This window comes from Strongyloides ratti, assembly GCF_001040885.1.
Source record: "Strongyloides ratti genome assembly S_ratti_ED321, chromosome : 2".
Taxonomy (NCBI): Eukaryota; Metazoa; Nematoda; class Chromadorea; order Rhabditida; family Strongyloididae; genus Strongyloides; species Strongyloides ratti.
In genome coordinates, this window is record NC_037308.1 from 5,937,028 (window position 1) to 5,959,521 (window position 22,494).

At 21.2% G+C, this 22,494-nt stretch overlaps 8 protein-coding genes across 8 annotated transcripts; 7 read left to right on the plus strand and 1 right to left on the minus strand.

The window, feature by feature from the left end:
- Nucleotides 1-3,010: 3,010 nt before the first annotated feature.
- On the plus strand, nt 3,011-5,443 carry SRAE_2000189600 (Gemin6 family and Uncharacterised protein family TMEM39-containing protein; the record flags this gene model as incomplete). The annotated part of the gene is made up of 4 exons (XM_024652901.1): nt 3,011-3,147; nt 3,198-3,692; nt 3,734-4,676; nt 4,916-5,443. The coding sequence occupies 4 exons, from the start codon at nt 3,011-3,013 to the stop codon at nt 5,441-5,443; spliced, it is 2,103 nt and encodes a 700-aa protein (XP_024506432.1).
- Nucleotides 5,444-6,526: 1,083 nt separating this feature from the next.
- On the plus strand, nt 6,527-7,501 carry SRAE_2000189700 (Hypothetical protein; the record flags this gene model as incomplete). The annotated part of the gene is made up of 2 exons (XM_024652902.1): nt 6,527-6,757; nt 6,803-7,501. The coding sequence occupies 2 exons, from the start codon at nt 6,527-6,529 to the stop codon at nt 7,499-7,501; spliced, it is 930 nt and encodes a 309-aa protein (XP_024506433.1).
- Nucleotides 7,502-7,782: 281 nt separating this feature from the next.
- SRAE_2000189800 (Vacuolar protein sorting-associated protein 11 homolog) lies at nt 7,783-10,422 on the plus strand (the record flags this gene model as incomplete). Its single annotated transcript, XM_024652903.1, has 2 exons — nt 7,783-8,046; nt 8,092-10,422. The coding sequence occupies 2 exons, from the start codon at nt 7,783-7,785 to the stop codon at nt 10,420-10,422; spliced, it is 2,595 nt and encodes an 864-aa protein (XP_024506434.1).
- A 1,179-nt stretch (nt 10,423-11,601) lies between these two features.
- Nucleotides 11,602-14,565, plus strand: SRAE_2000189900 (Zinc finger, C2H2 domain and Zinc finger, C2H2-like domain-containing protein; the record flags this gene model as incomplete). The annotated part of the gene is made up of 2 exons (XM_024652904.1): nt 11,602-12,886; nt 12,929-14,565. 2 exons carry the CDS (start codon nt 11,602-11,604, stop codon nt 14,563-14,565), a joined length of 2,922 nt encoding a protein of 973 aa, XP_024506435.1.
- A 130-nt stretch (nt 14,566-14,695) lies between these two features.
- On the plus strand, nt 14,696-15,319 carry SRAE_2000190000 (Zinc finger, C2H2-like domain-containing protein; the record flags this gene model as incomplete). The annotated part of the gene is made up of 1 exon (XM_024652905.1): nt 14,696-15,319. The coding sequence occupies one exon, from the start codon at nt 14,696-14,698 to the stop codon at nt 15,317-15,319; it is 624 nt and encodes a 207-aa protein (XP_024506436.1).
- A 369-nt stretch (nt 15,320-15,688) lies between these two features.
- Nucleotides 15,689-17,395, plus strand: SRAE_2000190100 (Zinc finger, C2H2 domain and Zinc finger, C2H2-like domain-containing protein; the record flags this gene model as incomplete). Its single annotated transcript, XM_024652907.1, has 1 exon — nt 15,689-17,395. The coding sequence occupies one exon, from the start codon at nt 15,689-15,691 to the stop codon at nt 17,393-17,395; it is 1,707 nt and encodes a 568-aa protein (XP_024506437.1).
- A 978-nt stretch (nt 17,396-18,373) lies between these two features.
- On the plus strand, nt 18,374-20,335 carry SRAE_2000190200 (Zinc finger, RING-type domain and Zinc finger, RING/FYVE/PHD-type domain and WD40/YVTN repeat-like-containing domain-containing protein; the record flags this gene model as incomplete). The annotated part of the gene is made up of 1 exon (XM_024652908.1): nt 18,374-20,335. One exon carries the CDS (start codon nt 18,374-18,376, stop codon nt 20,333-20,335), a length of 1,962 nt encoding a protein of 653 aa, XP_024506438.1.
- A 317-nt stretch (nt 20,336-20,652) lies between these two features.
- SRAE_2000190300 (Nucleosome assembly protein (NAP) family-containing protein) lies at nt 20,653-21,774 on the minus strand (the record flags this gene model as incomplete). Its single annotated transcript, XM_024652909.1, has 3 exons — nt 20,653-21,267; nt 21,316-21,621; nt 21,769-21,774. The coding sequence occupies 3 exons, from the start codon at nt 21,772-21,774 to the stop codon at nt 20,653-20,655; spliced, it is 927 nt and encodes a 308-aa protein (XP_024506439.1).
- Nucleotides 21,775-22,494: the final 720 nt, after the last annotated feature.

Genomic DNA, 22,494 nt, shown 5'->3' on the forward strand with positions numbered 1-22,494 from the left:
ATGAATATATTTTTTTGTTATAAAATAATATTAAATTTAAAAATTGATTTTAATAAATAAAATTATATAAAATAATATTATATAAAAATAATATCAAATTTTTGTTGGTATATCAGGTGTTTGTATAATAAATAAATTATTATATGCACTCAATTTTTTTAAAAAGTTAAAAAAAATAACACGTAAATTTTTAAAAACTGAATATTATATTGAATTATAAATATAAAAATAAAAGTTAAATGTGTTGAAAAATATGTAAATATTTAATAGATAACTTTTAATAAGCATTATAGATTATAGTAAAAGAAAATAAACTTAAATATTTCTTGGTAATTTTTAAATAGAAATAAAGTTTATGCCCTGGGAACATAAATAGCTTTAAATATAATATTATTAAAGAAAATAATATTTTTAGAATACATACATAGTAACAATTAAATATAATATAAAATATTTTTATTTAAAGGAAAGGTATTAAAAGATATATAATTGTTGGTATAGTAATTAGATTAATAAATTTTCTACTAATGTTTACCTCATTTTATAAAATAAATTTTTGTTAAACTAGTAATATCATTTAAACATTTTAGTATCTTAAGAATCACAATAATACTTATATTTATTAAAATAGTATACAAGAATATATATACTTTTTATTATATATTAAAGTAATATAGTTTAAATTTATATAGGTTTAAAATTTATCAACATAAAAAAAAAAACATAGAAAACAAAAAAATTTGTTTTTCAACTGTTGAACACAAGAGTATTGCGCAGTTTTCAATTTTACTATATATCATTTACTTCTCATCTTCATATACATATATATGTCTATTTATATTATATTTGTTATATCTCATCATCTATATATATATATATATATATTTATACATATTGAGTCCAAATAAAAGTATCCTTCCAGCTGTCATTTCGATTAGCTTTTTAAACAATATTTAAATTATACATATAAAATTTTTTGTAAACTAATATTATAAATATAAGAAAAAAAAAACTGTTAAATAAATAAGTAATTTGTAAAATAATAAATATGATAAATATAATCAAAATATAATAATGTTATAAAAAAAATTAACATAAAATTATAAGATTTTAATATAAAAAAAAATAATAAAAGTTAAAATATATATTACTTTAATAATGTCACTTTAAATTTCATAATCTATTTACCATTTATTTTAAACAATACTTTTAACATATTTTATTAAAATTTCAATAAAAATTCAAGAATATTCCTTAAATATACATGATAAATAGATAAAATGTGAAACGTGATAAATCATTCCCTTGAATAACAAATAAATATGTTAAACAATGTTTTTAGTTTAATTGTATAAATAAATATTCATAAATGTTTAAGTACAGATTGATGGAGACACTTTTTTTTTTTCCTAAATATTTCTGTAATGGTTTTGAATATCCACCAAAATATGATATATTTTTCGAATTGGGAATTAAAAAAGGAAAGTAGTAAAATTTATATAACATTTTAAAAGAGTAACATTTTCAATTAAAAATAAAAAATTACTATTGTCATTTAAAGTTTCTATTACTTATTTTCATTAGTAATATATAAAAAAAAACACTATCAATAAATATTATAGTATTGTATATTAGTCATAGTATTTAGAAAAACTTTTTAAAAAATATACTATATTGAGAATGTTGATTTATAAATATATATATTATAACATTGTAAATGAAGGTAAAAATATAATTTGCATTTTTAATAATTTTTTTGTATAGCTTCTTATAAATTATAATGAGGAAAATTATTAATTACTAGAAAAATGGTAAAGAAAGAAATATTATAAACTGGAATTTTTTTTATATATATCTATCATGTTTTATTAAAATAATATATAAAAATAATTTAAATATAACTTATAATACATTTATTTTTTTTGCTAACATTACAACTATACAAAGGTAAATACATTTTTAATATCAAATATTTAAATGAATTTTTTATTAAAATTATCATTTTAATAGTACTATTAAAAAATAAATAATAAAACAACAAATTTGTCATGTATAATTTTTTTTGATACACAAAAATAAATCTATATTTCAAAGATTAGAATCAAATACATAAGTATTTTTAAAGAATTTTAATACATTTAATAGTTTTATGGTTATTAGAGTAACAAGAAGTATGCTACTTTAAAAATAACCTTATAACATAATATATTTTATTTCTATAGCTTACAGTATTTTTTATTAACAAACTTTTTTTTTATGTTTTAGAAATTTTTTTATCTTGATTATTAATAAATTTATAGTGATTTATATATTTTAAAATGTAATCTTTGAATTATAACTTTATTTCTTTTAATTTTTTTTTTTTTTGATAAATAAAAACAAGTGAGAAAAAATTTTTTTTTCTATTTATATATTAATTTGTGGCTATTGAAAATAATTTTTTAATTTTGTATTAAAGTTATAAACTTGAATACATAAAAATTCTTGTTATTTATAATTTTTAGTATTAAAAAGATGTAGTTAAAAGATTTAAAGAATAACTTTTGGTTAGGCAATTATGTGATATCTAAAAAAAAAGTGGCACTTTAACAAAAAATTAAATTCACCATAAAATAAAAATTTCATGCTCTACAAATATCAATTTCATAATTTCATTGAAAACATTAATAATCAATATTAGAAATAAAAAATTATTTATATATGATAAAAAAAAAACTAATATTTTATTATTTATTTAGATCACACTTTTATTATATATATTTATGATTTTTAAATTTATATAAACATCAAAAACTTGCTACTGTTTATTAATATAAATATTGTAATTAATTAAGAATCAATGAAAGGGATAACCTTGAAATAAAGTTTTTAACTTTATGAAATACATGTTCAATCGTAATATCATGTCCTTTCCACGTATTTTAAACTTATTGGAGTAAAGTTTATCTTATTTATAAATAAAAAATAGTTTTTTTAAAAAAAAAACAATTATTTTTTTAAGTTTAAAATTATGTTTTCAAAAAAATTGTCAAAACCAAAGATTCCTGCTTCTAGGTTGGCCAAGTTACAAAATTCACATCAAGACACATCTCCCAATATACCACCAACAACTAGTAATGTTCCAGTTGAACAAAATAAAGACGATTTGTAAGCTTATTTACTTTCTTTTTTTTTCATTAAATATAAAACTTTTAAAGTCCTGATTGTATAAATGAAGAAATAATTAGAAAAAGAATGGAAATGTCAATTCGTACATACAAAACATCAATTCATAAACCATGGCCAAAGATTCCTAAAGGACAATCAAAATTATTTTTTGAATGTACACTTTTTTTATACTCAGTTTTGGCATTATTTCTTCAATATTTAAATATTTACAAAACATTGTGGTGGTTACCAAAATCATATTGGCATTATTCAATGAAACTACATCTTGTCAATCCATACTTATTATCATGTGTTGGTCTTATTTTAGGTGCCAGAGTGACGAAATGTTTTTGGGAAACAGTTTCTCAGACGTTAGAAATTGCTGGAAATTATTTTCCTAAATATCAAACATTTTTTGTAACATTTGTTGAATATTTTATCTTAAAATTTCCAATGATGACTCTGATAACATCAAGTTTTTTCTTTTCTTTTGTCAAAATTTATAAAGACTATCCAATAAGTAAAGTTATGTATTTTTTACAACCGTAAGTTTTTTTTTTCATTTAATAAAATATATAAATTTTAGAATAATTTTATTTATAATAATATTTCGTAATGAAATATTTGTTAAAATAAAACAATTTTATCTTTGTTTTGCAGAGTTAAAACGATTCGATTATACTATGACACATTTAATTAAAAATCTCAAGAATTTCTTTTTAAATTTTTTTAAAGATCCTTATTATCTTGATGTGGAGTATGTTCAACATTTTTGTGGAGCTAATCCATATTATGCAAAAGGTGAATTCCAGTATTTATCAATGGATTTATCATTACGTATCCGACATGCATTATTTGTTGGTATTTCAACAGCTTACCTTGCAATTTTAATTCCCTGTATATTTACTCCGGTAAAATCTGTTACTGGTAATCCTATATATATGCATTTGGATTATATGTGGATATTTGAATTATTTATTATTGTTGCATTTACATCATTTTCACTTTATATTGCTTTCCTTATTCCAATTCATTATCTTGATTTATTTCACAAAAATGCCGTTCATTTAGGATGTTTTGAAAAGTTACCTGAAAATGAATATAGAGCCAAAGTACAAAAATGGGAACCATACTATGAATATAAGGCAAATACTATTGTTGAACATAATGGTGTTCAATATTTAGCAATACCCCATGAATTGGTAAATTCATGTGTAGCAGAACCAGGAAATATTTCTCATTATCTTTGTTATAAATTAAATGCTGATCCTGTTTTTATTCCAAATATTTTAATATTTTATCAGGCATTTTTAATAGCTTTTCAATTTTGGATGTTATGTTTAACAATAGATTGGCAACATATTGTAACACTAGTATTGTTAATGTTTGCCAATTTTTTGTTATTAGCAAAATTTTTTAAAGATCGTGTTGTATTAGGAAGGATACATAATCCAACATTTGAAGATATAAAATTAATAAGTGAATTAAAAAATGAACTTTCAATGACACTTATGAGAGAAAAACAGAAAGTTTCTAACAAAGAATAAGTTAATTGTTTTATAGTTTTGTATATTAATTAATTTGTATATATGAAATATATTTATTAAACACTAAAAATATTTTTATTATAAAATAAAAAATATTTATTTTTACAATTCTTTTATTCATTTTTATATAAACTATGTTTTTGGATTTATGTATACCATCAGTTATATTACTTAAATATATTTTTTTTTATTAAATAGTTTACTTAATTAATTATTTTTAGATAATGGATTCTAATAAAATAGTTGAATTAATAACAATGCCTGTTGAAATTTTACTTGAAAATAAAACAAAAGTAGTAGGAAATGTATTTTCAATTGATCCAGAAACATTTAATTTTATTATAACAATATTTAAAAATGAAAATGAAATTGAATCAATTGAATTTATACCAAAAATGACTATTGTTGAATTTAAAGTTTTAAATAAAGATCAAATGTTAGAATATCCTAAAGCATGTTTCAAAGATAAAGAATTTATTAGTAAAATATTTGAACAATTTCTTCCAAATGAAGTAAATACAAAAAATTATTGTGAAGAAGATGTGTTAAAACGTCAAAAATCATTATTGGAATTTCTTGAAATAAAAAAAATTCAACAGGTAAAAATTGAATCTGAAACACAAGCAATTTTAATAGCAAAAAATTTTCGTATAAATCCACCTTATGAAATCAATGATATTGTTTGTTCTATGCCTCATATTTTAAAACGAATGAAGGTTGTACTTCAACCATTTTATGAATCTTATTAAAGTTTTTGCTGTTTGATAATTATAATATTTAATATTAATATAAATACTGGTGTATATATGAAGTTGTATAAAGGTATAAATCGTATATTTATACATACTTTAATAAATAATTAACTTTACATAATTGATTTAAAACTTTAAAAGGTTACATTATTATTTACTTTAATAAAATTAATTTTTAATGATTTTTACTTTTATTGATAACATTGATGCATTTAAAAAAAAAAACTTATAATATGTGTTATAAAACGGTTGATTATAATCCTTATTTTTATTAACAAATTGTCTTTTTTTAAAAATAATCTTAACATTTAATATTAAAAGATGTATTACTATACCATAAAGAAGTGCTTCAAGAAATCAACATAAAAAATGATAATAAATGAATAAAACATTAACAAAAATATATACCAAATATATAATTTGTTAGTAACGATGTTATCCTGGTAAACAATGAAGCAGAAATAATTTCATACTTTTAAAAAATAAACACATTATATAAATTATTTAAAAGAAATTATTTGACACTAATTTCATTATTGTATGATAAAAATTGGCTGACGAAATAAATAACCATAAACAATGATCATTTTGAAAAATTTTTTGCTTTTAGTCATTTGTCGTTTCATAATAAATATAAACATATGTGGATTTCTGCAATCTACTTCTAATTAGATTTTATTTTTATCTTGAAAGCATTTTTATATATCTGGTCATTTATAAGATATAAAAAATTATATTTATTTTTTAATAAACTTAATTGAATTATTAAAAATTCATTAGACAGATTATTTTTAAATTATTAGACATTATATGTTTGGCATTTATTTATGAAAATATAAAAATTATAGGATTCAATTAATAAAATAAATTGCAATTTATTTAAATTAGATTTCAATAAATTTTGCATTTAATTGTTGAACTAATTATTTAATTGATCTATAAACTTAATTTATGCAAAAAAAAATACAAAATTATATTCTTAATATGAAAAAGATGTACAAACCAAATATATTCAAATTTGTAAAATAAAAAAATATGATAAATATCTCTTAGTTTTGTTAGACTTTATAGTTAATTAATATGGAAACTCTTCAAATTCCTTCTAACAATAAATCAGATATTAATATTGAAGATAAAATTAACATTGGACAAAATAATCAAAATAAAATAGATATTTTCAATGATACAGATTGTAATATGGAAAATGATTTTGACAAAGACTACAAGGAAAATACTCAAGATAATGAAAAATTAAAAAAAAATGTTGATATTTTTGGTGTAAAATATAAAGAAAGTAAAACATTGAATAAAGTAAGTTTTTATATTAGAAAAATAATTTAGAAAATATTATTATAGAAGGTACCACTTCCTCCTTGGAATCAGTTGATTAGTGATAGAAGGGATGTCGTTGCAATTGGTAAAATTAATGTAAAAGAATATAGTAACTTTTTGAGAAATTTTGTTAAATCAGCCTCCTCCAGACGATGTTGTATCATTGAAACTGGACATTTACTTATATACTCATCAACATCAGAAGATAAAGGATATTTATTAGATTTAAAAAAAATGGAAAAAATTGTTTTTGAGGGATATGCTAGTTCAATAAAAAATAATGGGAAACTTGTTGCAATTAAATTAAAATGGTCATTTGGATCTGTAACAATTACACTTAGTGAAGATGAAATATCCGAATGGAAGGAACCAATATTTGTTATTCATGAAAATAGTGAAATTTATGAATTGACAAAAAAATTCAATTGGACTCATCGTCGTAAACCAACCTTTAACACAACATTAAATGAAGAAATTGATGCTTATTATAATGATATTATGGAACAAAATGATGCAGATGATGAAATTGAGTATGATGAAAATAAATACATAAAACAACTAGAATTTATTCATCCTTCTCGTGGACAACTTAATATTCATGAAGATTTAAAAAAATTAATTAACAATAGTTCAATGATAAGTGGAGATGGTTCAAGATATGATACACCAAGACCAGATAGAAAACTTGAAAAAAAAATGATGGTTGGAGATTATGAAGATTAATTCTTTTTTTTATAAACTACATATTTAACAATTTATTTCATCATAAAATGTCCTTTTAATCAGATATAACTAATCTTGCTTAATATTTTCCATTTTAAAATTTAATAAAAAAAAATACAAAAAGTTTTCTTTTATAATTCAAAAAAAAATAATATTTAATCATACTGTTAAAACATTTTTTTTTTAATTAAAGTTGTTTTTTATTATGAAATTGGTAAAGTGTTTACCTAAATAATATATGTTTCACTAATAAATATTTATTTTTTTATCTATTCTTCAAAATGTATGCTAATTTAGCTTGGAGAAAGGCAGCTTTTTTTGAAGAAAATTTAGTTTCATTGTCAGATGATGAAGAACAAATAGGAAATTTTTTATGTTCACTAGATATTGTTTCAATAAAAACTTTAGTAGATCATACATTCTTTGCTGTAAATGGAGGAGTAATATTTGTTTTAGATAAAAAATTAAAGATTGATCATATTAATGCATTTGATGAAGAACTTATTTATTTTGATGTTGTTAATAAAGGTTTTGCTGCTTTAGGTGTAAGTTAATTTTAATTTTTTAATAAGTTTAAAAAATTTTTACAGAAAGATAAAGATGGAGAATATTGTATTAAAATATTTTTTATCGAAAAAAAAGAAGATGCAATATTAGGAACATTAAAAAATACAATTAAATTACCAAAAATTAAAGTTGATACTCAAGTAAAGCCAAAATTTATAACTATTGATGAATTGTTTCGTTATGTTATCATTAGTTTTTCAAATGGTTCTGTTTATTATACTAAAAGTGACTTAGCAAAAACTCGTCATCGATATGAATGGTTTCATGTTGATATGAAACAAGAAAATACATCATCTGACGCTATAACAGGAATAAAAATTGTAATTGTTAATAATAATTTATTAAATCCAATTTTATATATTATGTCAAAAAGTATTGTCCTTGTTTATGATATAAGAAGAGATTCATTTGATAGTTACATTGATAATGAAGATTATGAAATGGTTCAAGTTTGGGATTTTAATCCATCTTTAAATTCAATTGCTTTTGCATCAAAAGATATTGTACAAAAAATTTCTGTCAATTCTAATCATATGTGTGCATCAATTAAATATGATAATATTCATAAAGGTATTGATAAAATACAAATAATTCATGTTGGCAAAAGTATTGCTGTTTTATGGAAATCATCACATAGTTTAATTAATCTTACAATTTATGATACTGAATGTAATATTAATACATATCATCATCGTCAATTACCCTTAAAATCTTTTATTTTTACAATTAGTGGAATTTTATATCTTGTAACTAGTGATGGAAATTTAATTAGTTTAATTGAAAGTACAACTGAACAAAAAATGGATTTACTTTTAGTTAAAAATATGTTTGATGTTGCTATTCAACTTGGTGAAGCTAATGGAATGTCATTATCACATGTACATAAAAAATATGCAATTTATTTATTGGCTAAGAATGACTACGATAATGCTCTTAAGCATTTTAAAAAAGCAATTGGAGATGTTGAGACATCATTTGTCATTAAAAGTTATTTAGAAGGTTCAAAACTAATGTTACTTCGTGAATATCTTGAACATTTAGTTTCATGTAAATGTTCAAATGATGATCATATAACATTGATTGTAAATATTTGTATAAAACTTCAAGATATGAAATGGTTAATAGAATTTTTTAAAAGTCAACATCCATCAGAATTTAACATTGATAAAGGAATGTTTTTATTAAGAAAAAATAAATTATTTGATGCTGCAGTCATTATTGCTCTAGAGTACCAATCATATTTATGGTTTGCACAAATTGTAATTGAGGATCAAAAAAATTCAAAACTTCTTGTAAATTTTATGATTAAACGAGATATTGATCAAGATACTTTTGACAAAATATTAAAAATATATAGTACATTATTATTACAAGAAGTAACACAAGATTTTTTAACATTAATTAGAGTTAAAAGAACTAATATAAGTGATGAATTATTATCTATTATATTAGCAAATTCAACAACTGTAGATGAAGATAAATATGATAAATTAATTCAATTGTGTAAAGAAGAAAATATTGTATCACCAGCAATAAAAAATATTATTTTAAGGCATGTTATACAAAATTATGATGGTGAAAAGTATAATAAAACAGATTTAGTAGATTTAATTGATGATAAAAATGCCTCACAAGCCATACACTATGCTCAAATTTTTAACATACCCGAGGTTCTTGGTTTTTGTTATGGATTCTTTAATTATTATGAAGCAAAGTTGTCTGTTGCAATGGAAAATCAAAATTTCCCAGAAATTGTTGAATGTTGTAGAAAAATTAATACAAGTAGTGCTTGGCAACAAGCAGTAAATTATTTAGTTAATGCTCCATTATCTGATGACGTTTTAAATGAGGGATTAAAAGTAATTTTTGAAAATAATGGATTACATCCTTATTTGGTTATGAATATTTTAAGTAAAAATAGTTCTAAAAAATTTAAAGCTGTAAAACCATATTTAGTAGATATTTTAAAAAATTATGATAAAAAAATAATAACAATAAAAAATGATATGTTAGAATATCAGGAACAATTAGAAAATACAATTAAAGAAATGGATCAACTAAATACAAAAATTCATGTTTTTGATAAAAATAAATGTCTTCTTTGTGATCAAAAATTAACATTACCAATAATTAGCTTTATTTGTAAACATTCTTTTCATTCTCAATGTGTTGTAAGTTATAGTATTAATGAAAATTCATGTCCCAGGTGTGATAATAAAAGAGAATTAATTAAGGAACCTCTACCAATGGTTGATAAAGAATTTTCTTACAACATCTTAAAAAAACAAATTAATGAAGGTGATAATATTATTGATGTTTTAGCAGAACAGATTAAAAATGGATTGTTTCGTTAGAAAATACTTATTAAAAATTTGAATGAAATTAACATTTAAAATTTACCTGTTTCTAAAAATTAATTTTTTTTTAAAAATTAACATTTTTAAATATACAATTTATTTTAGTAAATTTTTTTATATCTTCTTTTATAAAAATTACTAATCTTATTTGATTTTTGATTTAAATTATATATAATTTTTAATAATAAATATAATTTTTGAAAAAAAAAAATTTTTAATTATTTTAAGCCAGGTTAAATCAAAATTATCATGAAACAATTTATATTTGATTAACTAAATATAATCACAGAAAAATTCAAGTTTTACTTTTATGTATACAATAATGTCATAATCCCAATAATGGTTTTGTATATTATATAATATTTTTATGATTCTTTTAATAATTTTCTAAAATATTATAATCATGTTTCAAAAAAAATTTAAATTATATAAAAATTTAAAAATTTAATACAATTCAGATTAACTTATTATAAGAAATTCAATATTGTCAAAATTTCAAAATTTTCTTACATTAATCTTTGTGAAAATTGTAATTATCCTGTCTATTAAATGTTATTATTATTTCATTCAACATAAACACTATGTTTTAAAATTATTTTGATGCATATATTATTATATATAAAACTTTGAAACTCTATATACTAAACTTTTGATATAAACTACCAATATTAAACTTATAATTTAATGGAATTTCTTTCTTTTTATATTGATAATAGTTTAATAGAAAAGAGCAACATTGAATATATTTTATTATAATTATCTAATAATAATATTTATTTGCATATTTCAGCTATAATAAGTAAGAATATTTTAGTTTAGTTAATTTAACAGAATTAATAATTTGAAATTATTATATATAAAAAAAATCATTTTAATATATTTACATCTGTATAAAAATAATTTTTTACTTTTAGTTACTAATGTATATTAGGATTTGTTTATTTGACATATGTCAAATTAATCTACACTGATATTTAAAGGAATTATTGTATATAACAAGATCATGCATATAAAAGAAATAGAACATTAAACCAACAAACTTATTTGTAAGATTTTTTAATTCACTCTGTTTAAAGTACATTGTCATTATATTCTTAATTTCTCTTTCAATATTTTATTCCAATGTTTTTCATTTAATAAATTTATACATTATAGTTTAAATATTGTTTCAGAATTATGGATATAATTGATCTCAGAACAAAAAAACCAAATAATAGTAATACATTTTATTGTTTTATATGTGAAAAGAATTATTCTAATAAAGAAAAAATTTACACTCATTTCCAGAATCATTTCAAATATAAACCATACATTTGTTACGATTGTGATTTAAGTTTTATTGATAATATTAATCTTGAAGAACATTCACAAGAATCCAATCATTTAAATTGTGGAATAAAAAGAAATTATAAATTTGAATACTTTTTAAATTATTTTACCGGTTTGTATGATTTTCTTGAAGAAGTTTCTGAGGAAGAAATTAAAAAGTTAAATTTTATAATGGTAGACAATTCATCAAAAGAAATTTCTAATTTATTAAATGCAAAAGACAATTCTATTGATAAATCAAGAATATTTAAATTTTTAAATAGAAAAGAACAAAATGATTTTAGTACAATGATATCGTTTCCAGACAATATTGATAAAAATAGTTGTAATATTACTACAATAGATAAAATAGACAGCGAAAGGAATTGTAGTATACCTTATTCATCAAATACAATTGTCACAACTAATTCTGTTGAGAAAAAAATTAAATCTCCAAAAAAAATGAGAAATACTGGGTATCTTGATGTTGGAATGCTGTCAAAACTAAATTTTGCAAAAAAACATTATATTTCAAGGGAATGTAAGTGTTGTAAAATAGCATTTGTTACTGAAAATTTAATGATTAAGCATGTATTTCAATTTCATTTAAAGTTGAATGATTATAATTTATTGAAGTGTGCTATATGCCATAGAAAAAATAAGAATTCACGTAATTATTTAGATTTTGAATCTATAAGGAATCATTTTATAAATAATACTATGTATCATAAAGGAATACCCTTTGTAAACAATCTTTCTTGTAATTACAATGGAAGAAATGTGTGTGTGTATATAGATGGTGATTTTGATATTTTAGAAAAATATGAAAAACAATTTGAAGAATGTTTTGTTTGTAGACCTAATCCCATACTTCAATCCCAACCTGTATTACCAATTGGTCGTGATTCTATGAAACGAAATCTAAATGTTAATCATAACATAGAAAATGTTAAAAAAAGAAAAGTTGATGATAAAGTACCTGAAGTTATTGTAATCAATGATAATGATAATGAAGATCATGAATCGAATAGTAATTCTGACATTGAAGAATTATATTGTGGTCCACCTATTGCTGTACTTCAAAATATTCCTTCACCACCTCCAGATTTAACTTTGATAGATGATATTAAACCCAAATCTCCTGATGAATTGGGTAAGTTAAACTTTTTTATGGCTAAATTTTCTTTTTTTTCAGATAAACCAATAAACAGTTCTATCTTAATAGATGATAAACCATCTGACTTACCATCAAAAAAAAATGATTTTTTGGAGAATCTTCAACCATCTTTGAATAAATTAGAAAAAAATATTTCATCAAAAGGATTAATAATAGCTGGTGCCGAAAGTATAAGTGATGATGATACAGATTACCAACCTGTTATTCCCTCTGATCAAATATCTAAACAAAAAGAAAAATTAAAAAAAATGCCCTCAGAATCTCTTAAACTAATTGTTTCTGGATGTGAACCTATAAGTGATGACGATAGTGATATACTACCACTAAGCAATAACGATTCTAATAATGATAAAATTATTAAGAAGAATATAAACGTTTCTAGTAACAAAGATGTTAAACTAATACCAAATACTAGTAAAAATCTTTTGAATGCAAATGAAGAAAAATCAATAAACAATACTTTTTATAAAGAAAATGTATATCCTGATATCATTTTAGATAATATTCCTGATATATCAAAAAAAAATAATAGTAATACAATAATCAAAGATAAGAATATTTCTGATAATACGGTGACAAGTTCTTCAAAATCATTAACACAAAAAACACATGAAAATCTTGCCACTACATCTGTACCTTATGATAATATTACCAATAGTACAAATAAAAACTTTATTGTAAATGACGAAGCAACGGTAGATAGCAACCCTACAAATAGTATAAATTCTTTAGAAAATTCAAATTTAAAACAAAATAAAAATGATTGTCAATCTTCAGATGGTAAATCAAGTGATGAGCAATCAACATTACATAATAAATTTAAAAATAAATCGAATTTTGAGATAGAAAATAAAATCATTGAAAATAAGGCAACCTCAAATAACAATGAGGCTTGTTTAGAAAGTATTAAACATGATAACGTTTCTACAGATTGTCAAATTACTTCTACTAAAAATGACTATAAGAAAGATTTTAATAAAATAAAAACCACTAATACTAGTGAAAGTTTAATAAATGAAAATATAAATATGGTGAATTTGAATAAAGCAAATGATAAATTAATTTCTTCTAATAATAGTAATAAACATAAATCAAATGATGAAAAAAATAATGAAATTAGTTTTAACAATAAAAATAGAGGGTATCCATTTCAACTAATTTATTGTGAAGATGGTTGTGATAATTGCAAAAATATTCAGTTTCGTAAAGCATCCAATTGTGCAAAAGATAGAGATGTTAATTGGTCATTCAATGTAAGATTATCATTTAGTTATATTTTCTGTTCTAACAATCTTAATGATGCAATAAAAAATAAAAGAATTCAATGTTTTTGCAATTTATGTAAAAAAGCTATTGATGAAACTGGTGCGGATTTAATAAATCATATTGTAACACAACATTTAAAATTTAATCGTTTCATGTTTCAATGTCGACTTTGTAGTAATTTTAAATCAAATGATATATCAGTTATTGAAAGACATTGGAAAGATAAACATTCTCGTATTAGAAAGTTTGTTAATAATTTTATAGCAAGATGTCAAAAATACCAGGTACCTGATGATTTTTGTGTTGTAATTAGTTCCAGGAATAATGCTAAAATTGTGGATAATTACAAAACTTTTTTCATTAATTGTTATAATTTTATCAAAAAATAATTTTTTAAATAATTGAATATTGTGTAATAAACTTATTTTAAAATGTGTTAAAATGCACTTTTATATTTATATCATATTTATAAAAAAAAGTTTATTGTTCCAGTTTTCAGGTTACAAAGAATTAAATAACATGGTATATGCATGTTTATTTTGTGGTAAAGTGGTTAAAACTTTATTACTAAAAAGTCATATTGAAAGCCATATTACATACCCATTATATCGTTGTGGTGAATGTAAGTTTGAATGTTACAAAGATACAGAATTTCTTGATCATATATCTGAAACTTATCATTTGTCATCTCAACTAAAAAATGCCTATGTTCAATTATTTGTTGATAGATTAGAAAAAATAACACACTATGCACATATGGACAAACTTAATTTTAAAAATCAAAGTTTTAAAATTTTAAGAGACTCTAAAAATGATAAAAAATGTACAATTTTAAGTATTAGAACATTCATTTCTTGCCTTTTTTGTAAAGAAAAACTCAAATGTACCGATGTAACAAAACACATTTTATTACATTTAAATTTTTTAGAAATAAATAACAATTTTACAAATGAAGTTGATTCAGATGATATTTACAAAAAATTAAATGAAAATGTACTTGTAAAATGTATATCAAAAATGATTGAGGATGATTTTTTGTATGCTGCAAAATTTGGTTTAAATGTATTATTAGAGAATAGTGGAAAAATTTATTATTTTTCAATTCCTATTAAAGTATCTATAGAAAATAATTTAAGTATATAGAAAAATTTGAGTAAAGTTGTAAAAAAAAATTTCTATCATTTGATATGTTTAGATATTCATTTTATGAATTTTTTTTTTGTATTACGTATCTACTATTAATCTAATATTGCTAATTTATTTTTACCGTCTTTTATTGATATATAACTTTCCAAAAAAAAAGAGTTTTTTTTTTAATATGTAAATTCTTATATTTAATTATTGTTGAACTATTCTTTTTTTTATATGTGATTGTAAAATACATAATTGTTAAAAATTTCTTTATCACTTTTTTTTAATGTAATATTGGTTTTTTAGTTTCCAATTTACCATATTTTATTTTATTGTATTGTTATTAATTTTTTTTTTTTTATTATTCATTCAAAAAAGAAAATGGATGAACTTAATTGCACATTATGTAATAAAGAATCTTTAACAAAAAGACAAGCGGTGAAACATATTTTTAAAGATCATTTGAATTACATACCATGGATATGTTCTAAATGTAATTTTAAAGCATATACTATTACTGATAAACATGTTCATGAAAATGAAACTATTCATACTATGATTGAATCTGAAAAATATTCTTCAAATTTTAGAATTTTTAGTATTATTTATTGTGATATGCGATATATAAAAAAATTTGGTGAAGAAAATTTAGATAGGTGTAGAATTTTAAGACCTTCAGTGGAAATGGCAGTCAATAATATTATTTGTAATGGTGATACTGTAAGCAAGAATATTGATGATTCAAAAAATTCTTGTAATATTATCAATGAAAAAAATTTTGATAATACAGAAAACAGTAGATTACTTTTGACAGATGAGAATGTTGTCCAAAAAAATTATAATGTTCCCAAACTTTTAGAGGACAGAAATTTTAATAATGTTAATAGAAGTTTTTTTGATGATAAAGAATTTACTACACCTAAGGATGATAAAATTAATAATAGTTTTAGTAAATTATCAATTGATTTAGACATTTCTTCTAGAAGATCTAGTAATAAAACTAAAGAAATAAATGAAATATCAATTTTAAGCACAAAAAATATTGATAACAGTAGAAAGAGGGATAGAACTAGTGTAAGCACAACAGAATCACAGGAAATTTTAGGAAATAAACGTAAAGCCCGTGAAAGAATTACATTTGAGAAGGATAATTTTGATGACAGTAGTTGCGTTGACATTTATGAAAAACCAAATAAAAGATTAAGATGTTCATATGATGTATTGAAACCAACCTTATCTACAAACAAATACCTTTTAGAGTATGCTTTTATTCTTGATAGAGATGAAATTAGTAATTTACTATCTTTATCAAATATAACAAATTGTAAACTTTGCCGAAGAGAAATTAGAAATGAGTATGATGTTCTTCAACATATACAACTTTATCATAATAATCATCAAGAATTTGAATCACCAATTCTTTCATGTGCCATTAAACGATGTGAAAAAGGATTTGATGATATCTATGAATTAAGAAAACATTTTAGAATTTATCACAGTGGTTTAAAATTTGTTAATAATATTGATGTTAATGAAAAAAGAAGAGATAAATGTGTATATGTTAATATATCAGCAAACAATTTATTAAAATATGAACAACTTTTTATAGATTGTTTTCCTAATTTAATATATGCATATTGTGGTAAACCAATAGAAAATAGAGGAAATGTTCAACTTTTTTTATCATATAGTTCTGAAAAATGTGATTACCTTAATTCAGAATATTTTTATAAAAAAGCAGAAGGAAAAAGTCATATTGAGTGTGGCATATGTAATAAAAAAATTCCTGTTGAAAGGTATTTAATCCGCCATGTCATGGAAAGTCACATGGATAGAAATAATAAAAAGTACAATATACTTGCATGTCAAGAATGTAAAGAACCAAAGTATTATGATATATCTGATTTAGAGCAACACTGGCAAAGAGTTCACAGTAAAATAGGACCATTTTTTAATAATTATCATATAGAATTTGATAAAATTCCAATGCAATATACATGTGTAGCATCAACAATGTCAAAAGATGATTTAAAAGCATATGAAATTGTTTTTGAGCAAGCATACCCATCTCTTAAAATTGAATTATAAAAAATATTTGATACTTTGAAAAATATTTAGAATGATTAACTATTAAATATTTAGTCTTTAGCTGTACTATATCATATTTCTTTCTAGTTAAGATTGATATATTCACTTATTTAATCAAAGTTAATATATTTATCAAATTTAATATTTTTCTATCACCTTAAACTATATTCATTATTGTTTATAATTTTTTTTATAATAAATTTTAGTTTTATTTTATTAATAAATAAATTTATTTGAATTTGAATTTTTGCCCTGATAAAATTATAAATATTTTTATAAATATTTTATATTATTATTTAAAACTACTTAAAAATATTTTTAGCACACTCTCTTATATGTAATTAAAAATATTTGAATTATTTTCTATAAATAATAACTTTTTTTTATTATTATAAAATTTTATTATAATTATATATATTTATTATTATTTATAAAAGATTTAGAAACATTTTTTTTTTATTAAATATGTGATAAAATATTTCTGCTTTTAACTTTTAATATAAAACATTTAAAGATGTATTGTAATAAATTATAATTATAGTAAAATTACTTTGTAAAGTAAATAACAAGTCAAATCTTTATCTGAATATAAATGGGACAATATTAGTATACATATATATAAAATTTATTTCTATTACTATCAATCATAGGACTTTAAGTTTTTCTTTTGATTATAAATACTGTTAAATGTTTTTATAAGGGCATTGCTTAGATAGAAAGGTGGTCATAAGGACCTGTATCAAATATAAATGTGTATAGTATTCTTCATTATTATTGTATCTTAAAACTGAATTGTATTTTAATAATAAAAATATATATATATATATATTTCATGAATCATTGAGTTATCTGTATTGTAGAGAGTAAACATTGTTAAATTTGTTATTTGATTTTATTTATATATCATTTCTATAATTTTATTTTTACCTATCAATAATCTTAAATATATATATTTTTTTTAAAATTTATCAATCTATAATGAATACTAATATACAAGCTGACTATTTAATTCCATACTCTGGTGGTTATAATTCATTAAATAATATAGCATTTTCTAATGATGGAAATTATGGTTATTTTTATGATAATATATCTTCAAATATCATAAGACTTAACCTTAATAATGGAGAAAAAGAAGTAATGAAAATTTTTGATAAAGATTATTACCATAAAAAATGGATTAAAATATCATTGTTTGTCATATCACTTGAAACAATTCCCCATATAGTAATTTTATTTTATAATAATGTAAAAAAATTTTATCAATTTGTGATGTTTTCAATATCAAATAATAATTCAATTTTAATTAAATTACGTGAAATAAAAATAAAATTTAGTGAAGAGTTAAAAAATTTTAATTATCATGATATTCAATACTCTTCTGGACATGGAAATGAAGATACATTAATTGAAATTATTTTTTATCAAAAAAATGAACTTGAATTTTGGTTTTATCAATTAGATTGTAAATCATTTACATTAAAAAAAAGAAAAGGTGAGTTACTTAGTGGAGGTAAGAAAAGAAAAAGTAGTACTTCAGAGGAAGACTTGAAAATATGGGAATTTCCATTTGTAAAAGAGGAACAGGTTATATTTATATCAAAAAATAAAGATAATTTTATGGCTAAATATACAAAATCAATAACATCTGATAAATCATTTATGACAGTTGGTGTTGATGAATTATTACCAGATAAGAAAACTTGTACATTTCCTGAACATTTAAATGCAATATGGTGTGTATCATGGTATGATAATTATCATATTTTTGTAACAATTGTAAAAAATCATATAAATCAAGAACATTCTTTACATATATGGAAAATTGAAGATTCTAATAGAAATAATCCTATTTGTTGGAAAAAGTATAATATAATACTAAAAATTGATAAAAATGCAACAAATTTTGGAATTAGAATAATTAAAAATAAAACATTATTTATACATTATGATGTTGAAAAGTACAGAGATAAATTGCATAAAATTAATCTTAAGGCAATTGAAATGAATTGTGAAGAAATTGAAAAGAGTGATAGTGAAATTGAAAGAGAAGTTAACATTGATGATGAAATAATAAAAAGAAAAACAAAAAATGATTCATTATATGTTGAAAAAGAGTTATGTTGTCCAATATGTTTAGATTTATATAATGATCCAAGAAATTTAAATTGTGGTCATAGTTTATGTTTTAATTGTTGTGATGTTTTAAAAACAAATATTAATTCATCAAATGATATTAAAAAAATTATTACATGCCCTATTTGTAGAGAAAAGACTGATGTACCAATACAAGGATTATCAAAAAATTATTGTTTAGAGGAAGCAATAGCTTTTATTTTAAAAACAAAAAATGATACTACTGATGAAATTATGTGTCATTCATGTGAAATGTCACACAAAATGACTAGATCATTTGTTTGTTTATCATGTATTAATGAAGAAACACAAGACAATATAATTAATTCAGAAGAATATAAAAATATTTGTCCTAATTGTGTCATAATAAAACATAGAAATCATTCTTATATATGTTTAAAAGAATATATTAAACGACAAACATTTATATGTGATAAAAAAGAAGAAGTTAATAAAAATATTGAAGAAATTTTTGAATCATTTAAAGAATCAATTTATTTAACCATTACAAATTCATTATTATCTATTGAAAGAGAAAGACTTAACAAAAACATTAATGAAATATTAAACCAAACGTCCATTGAAAGAGAAGAACAAAACAATAATAATAATGAAGATACTTACTTTTTAAAGAGTAAAGAAAAAATTAACGAAATTGTTGAAAATTTTAAAAGTGATATAAAATATTTAGAAAACGAAATCATCGATAGCTTAGAAAATACTTGTGATGAAATAATTGATAAAAGAGAAAGGACAATAACTATTGAAATGTACAGCAAATTATCTAAAGTTGATTCAGTGTAGTACATAAATTATATCTTTTTTTTTTCTATTATAACAAAATATTATTATCCAAAGATAAAAATTTTGTTTACTTTTAACTTAATAGTTTGATTCCTTGCTTTGGTGATAATATTTACACAACTACCTATTGTACAATAAACAATTCCATTACATATATTAATGGACACCTGATAAAATCGTGGTAAATTTTATAAAATTTTCAATTATGCGATTTAACAAGAATCAACAACGAAGTTTACAATTACCAATAAACAATATATAATGTTAAATTGAATTACTATAAACGAATCATAATAGGTAGCATAACAAGTATAAATTTAATTTTCTTCATCATCATCTGATTCCTCCTCTTCATCATCTTCATACATATCCAAATTATCATCACCAATATATTCACCAGTGTACATTAAAGTAGCACGTGGAACAACCTCATCCCGGAATAATTGACCAAGTTCAAAATCAACAAAAGCTGTTTCTTTGTCTTCTTCATCAGAACACTCATTGATATTAATAGCAACCATAAAATATTCAAAGAAGGATGAAGCTTCTTCTAATGAGGAATCTTTTCCTTGTCTTCCTACTAATGGATTTTTACCTGGCTTCCAAGTGATCTTGGAACTTTCAACAGAAACAATATGATTTCCATCATAAAGCCAAAATTCTTCGCCTTCTTCTGGACGATAAGAAGTTTTATATGTTTTGACTAACTCTTTTTCTTCGAAGAAATCATTTTCACCGAAAACAAAGGATAAAGTAAATCCTTGGTCATTTTCTCCGTTATTGAACAAGTTAAGCTTGATATCTTTTAATTGTTCTAAAATTGGTTCATCTTTCTCAAGAATTCTTTCTGATGTTTCAGTGAATCCTTGGAGAACATGAAGCCAAAATCCTTTAATACCCTTTTCATTTGTTGGTGGTCCTTGGAAGATTTTCTATAAAAAAAATTACATTAATCATACTATAACTACATTTAATATTACCTCTTGATCTTCATCTGTCAAATTAGAGATAGCCTCATCAGCACAATCCTCATCGGTTATTTGTTTTTCTCCATTAATAATAGCGGCACGAACATCTAATATTTTATTAACATTATTTTGGTGTTCAATTTGAAGTTCAAGAATTTTCTTATAAAATTCAACTTCAGCAAGGAAAACTTCCTTCTGATTCTTTTTTAAAGCTTGAACAATTTTTCTTTGATTAGATGGTGCTTTTTCAATATAGATTGGAATAGTAGAAAGTTCATCACTTATACGTGGAAAGCTCATTTTTAAGTTGTCGTCAACCTAAAAGAAAAAAATAATAATAATATTACAATATTTATATAAAAAAAAATATTTCAAAATACAACGATTGATTTAAAGTATTTTATCATCAATATTATAAAATAATTAGTCACTTAAAAAAAAATAAAATATATAAAATATACCAACTTCCATATAAAAATTTTGAAGCTGTAAAAAATATCTATCGTAATACTTTCCCCACTACTTAAATTTTATTTAAATGTCGGTCCTATAACGACAAATATTTAATCAAGAAATAATGCGCTTATTCTTCAACTAAAAATATATATGTACACTTTCTTTTCGATTAAACTCATACGCTTTTTACCAAGTAAAATACATGAAAATTTCTAAATATTTAAAATAAAAAATATACTGTAATAATTTTTATAAAATATTTTATCAAAAAAAAAAAAAAAAGACTTTAAATAGTTCATTTGATTTATACCCCGAAAATATGGTTTAAAATAATAATAATTCCTATCATTTTTTTTGTAAATATAAAAGTGTAATTTTGAAGCTATTCAAATTTATTATGATGAAATATTTTGTATATAAAATTAAATGTTTGAATAGTGAGAATAGCCTATATGTGTATTAATAGATACAATAATGCTATATATAACTCAGTGTTATTCAATTCTATGGGTAGGTAGTGACAGATAAATTTTAATATTAAATTTGTTTGGAGCCATACATTAGTATGGAATGTATAACTCACAACAAGGAACTTTATAATATTTTCCAACAGTCAGTCATCAATTATACAGTTAAAAAGTAAAATAATATTTAACAAAGAGGTGGGATAGATAAACTCCAAGCAAAATGACTTCAGAAAGGTGTACTTTTATATATGTATCAGATTGCACTTTT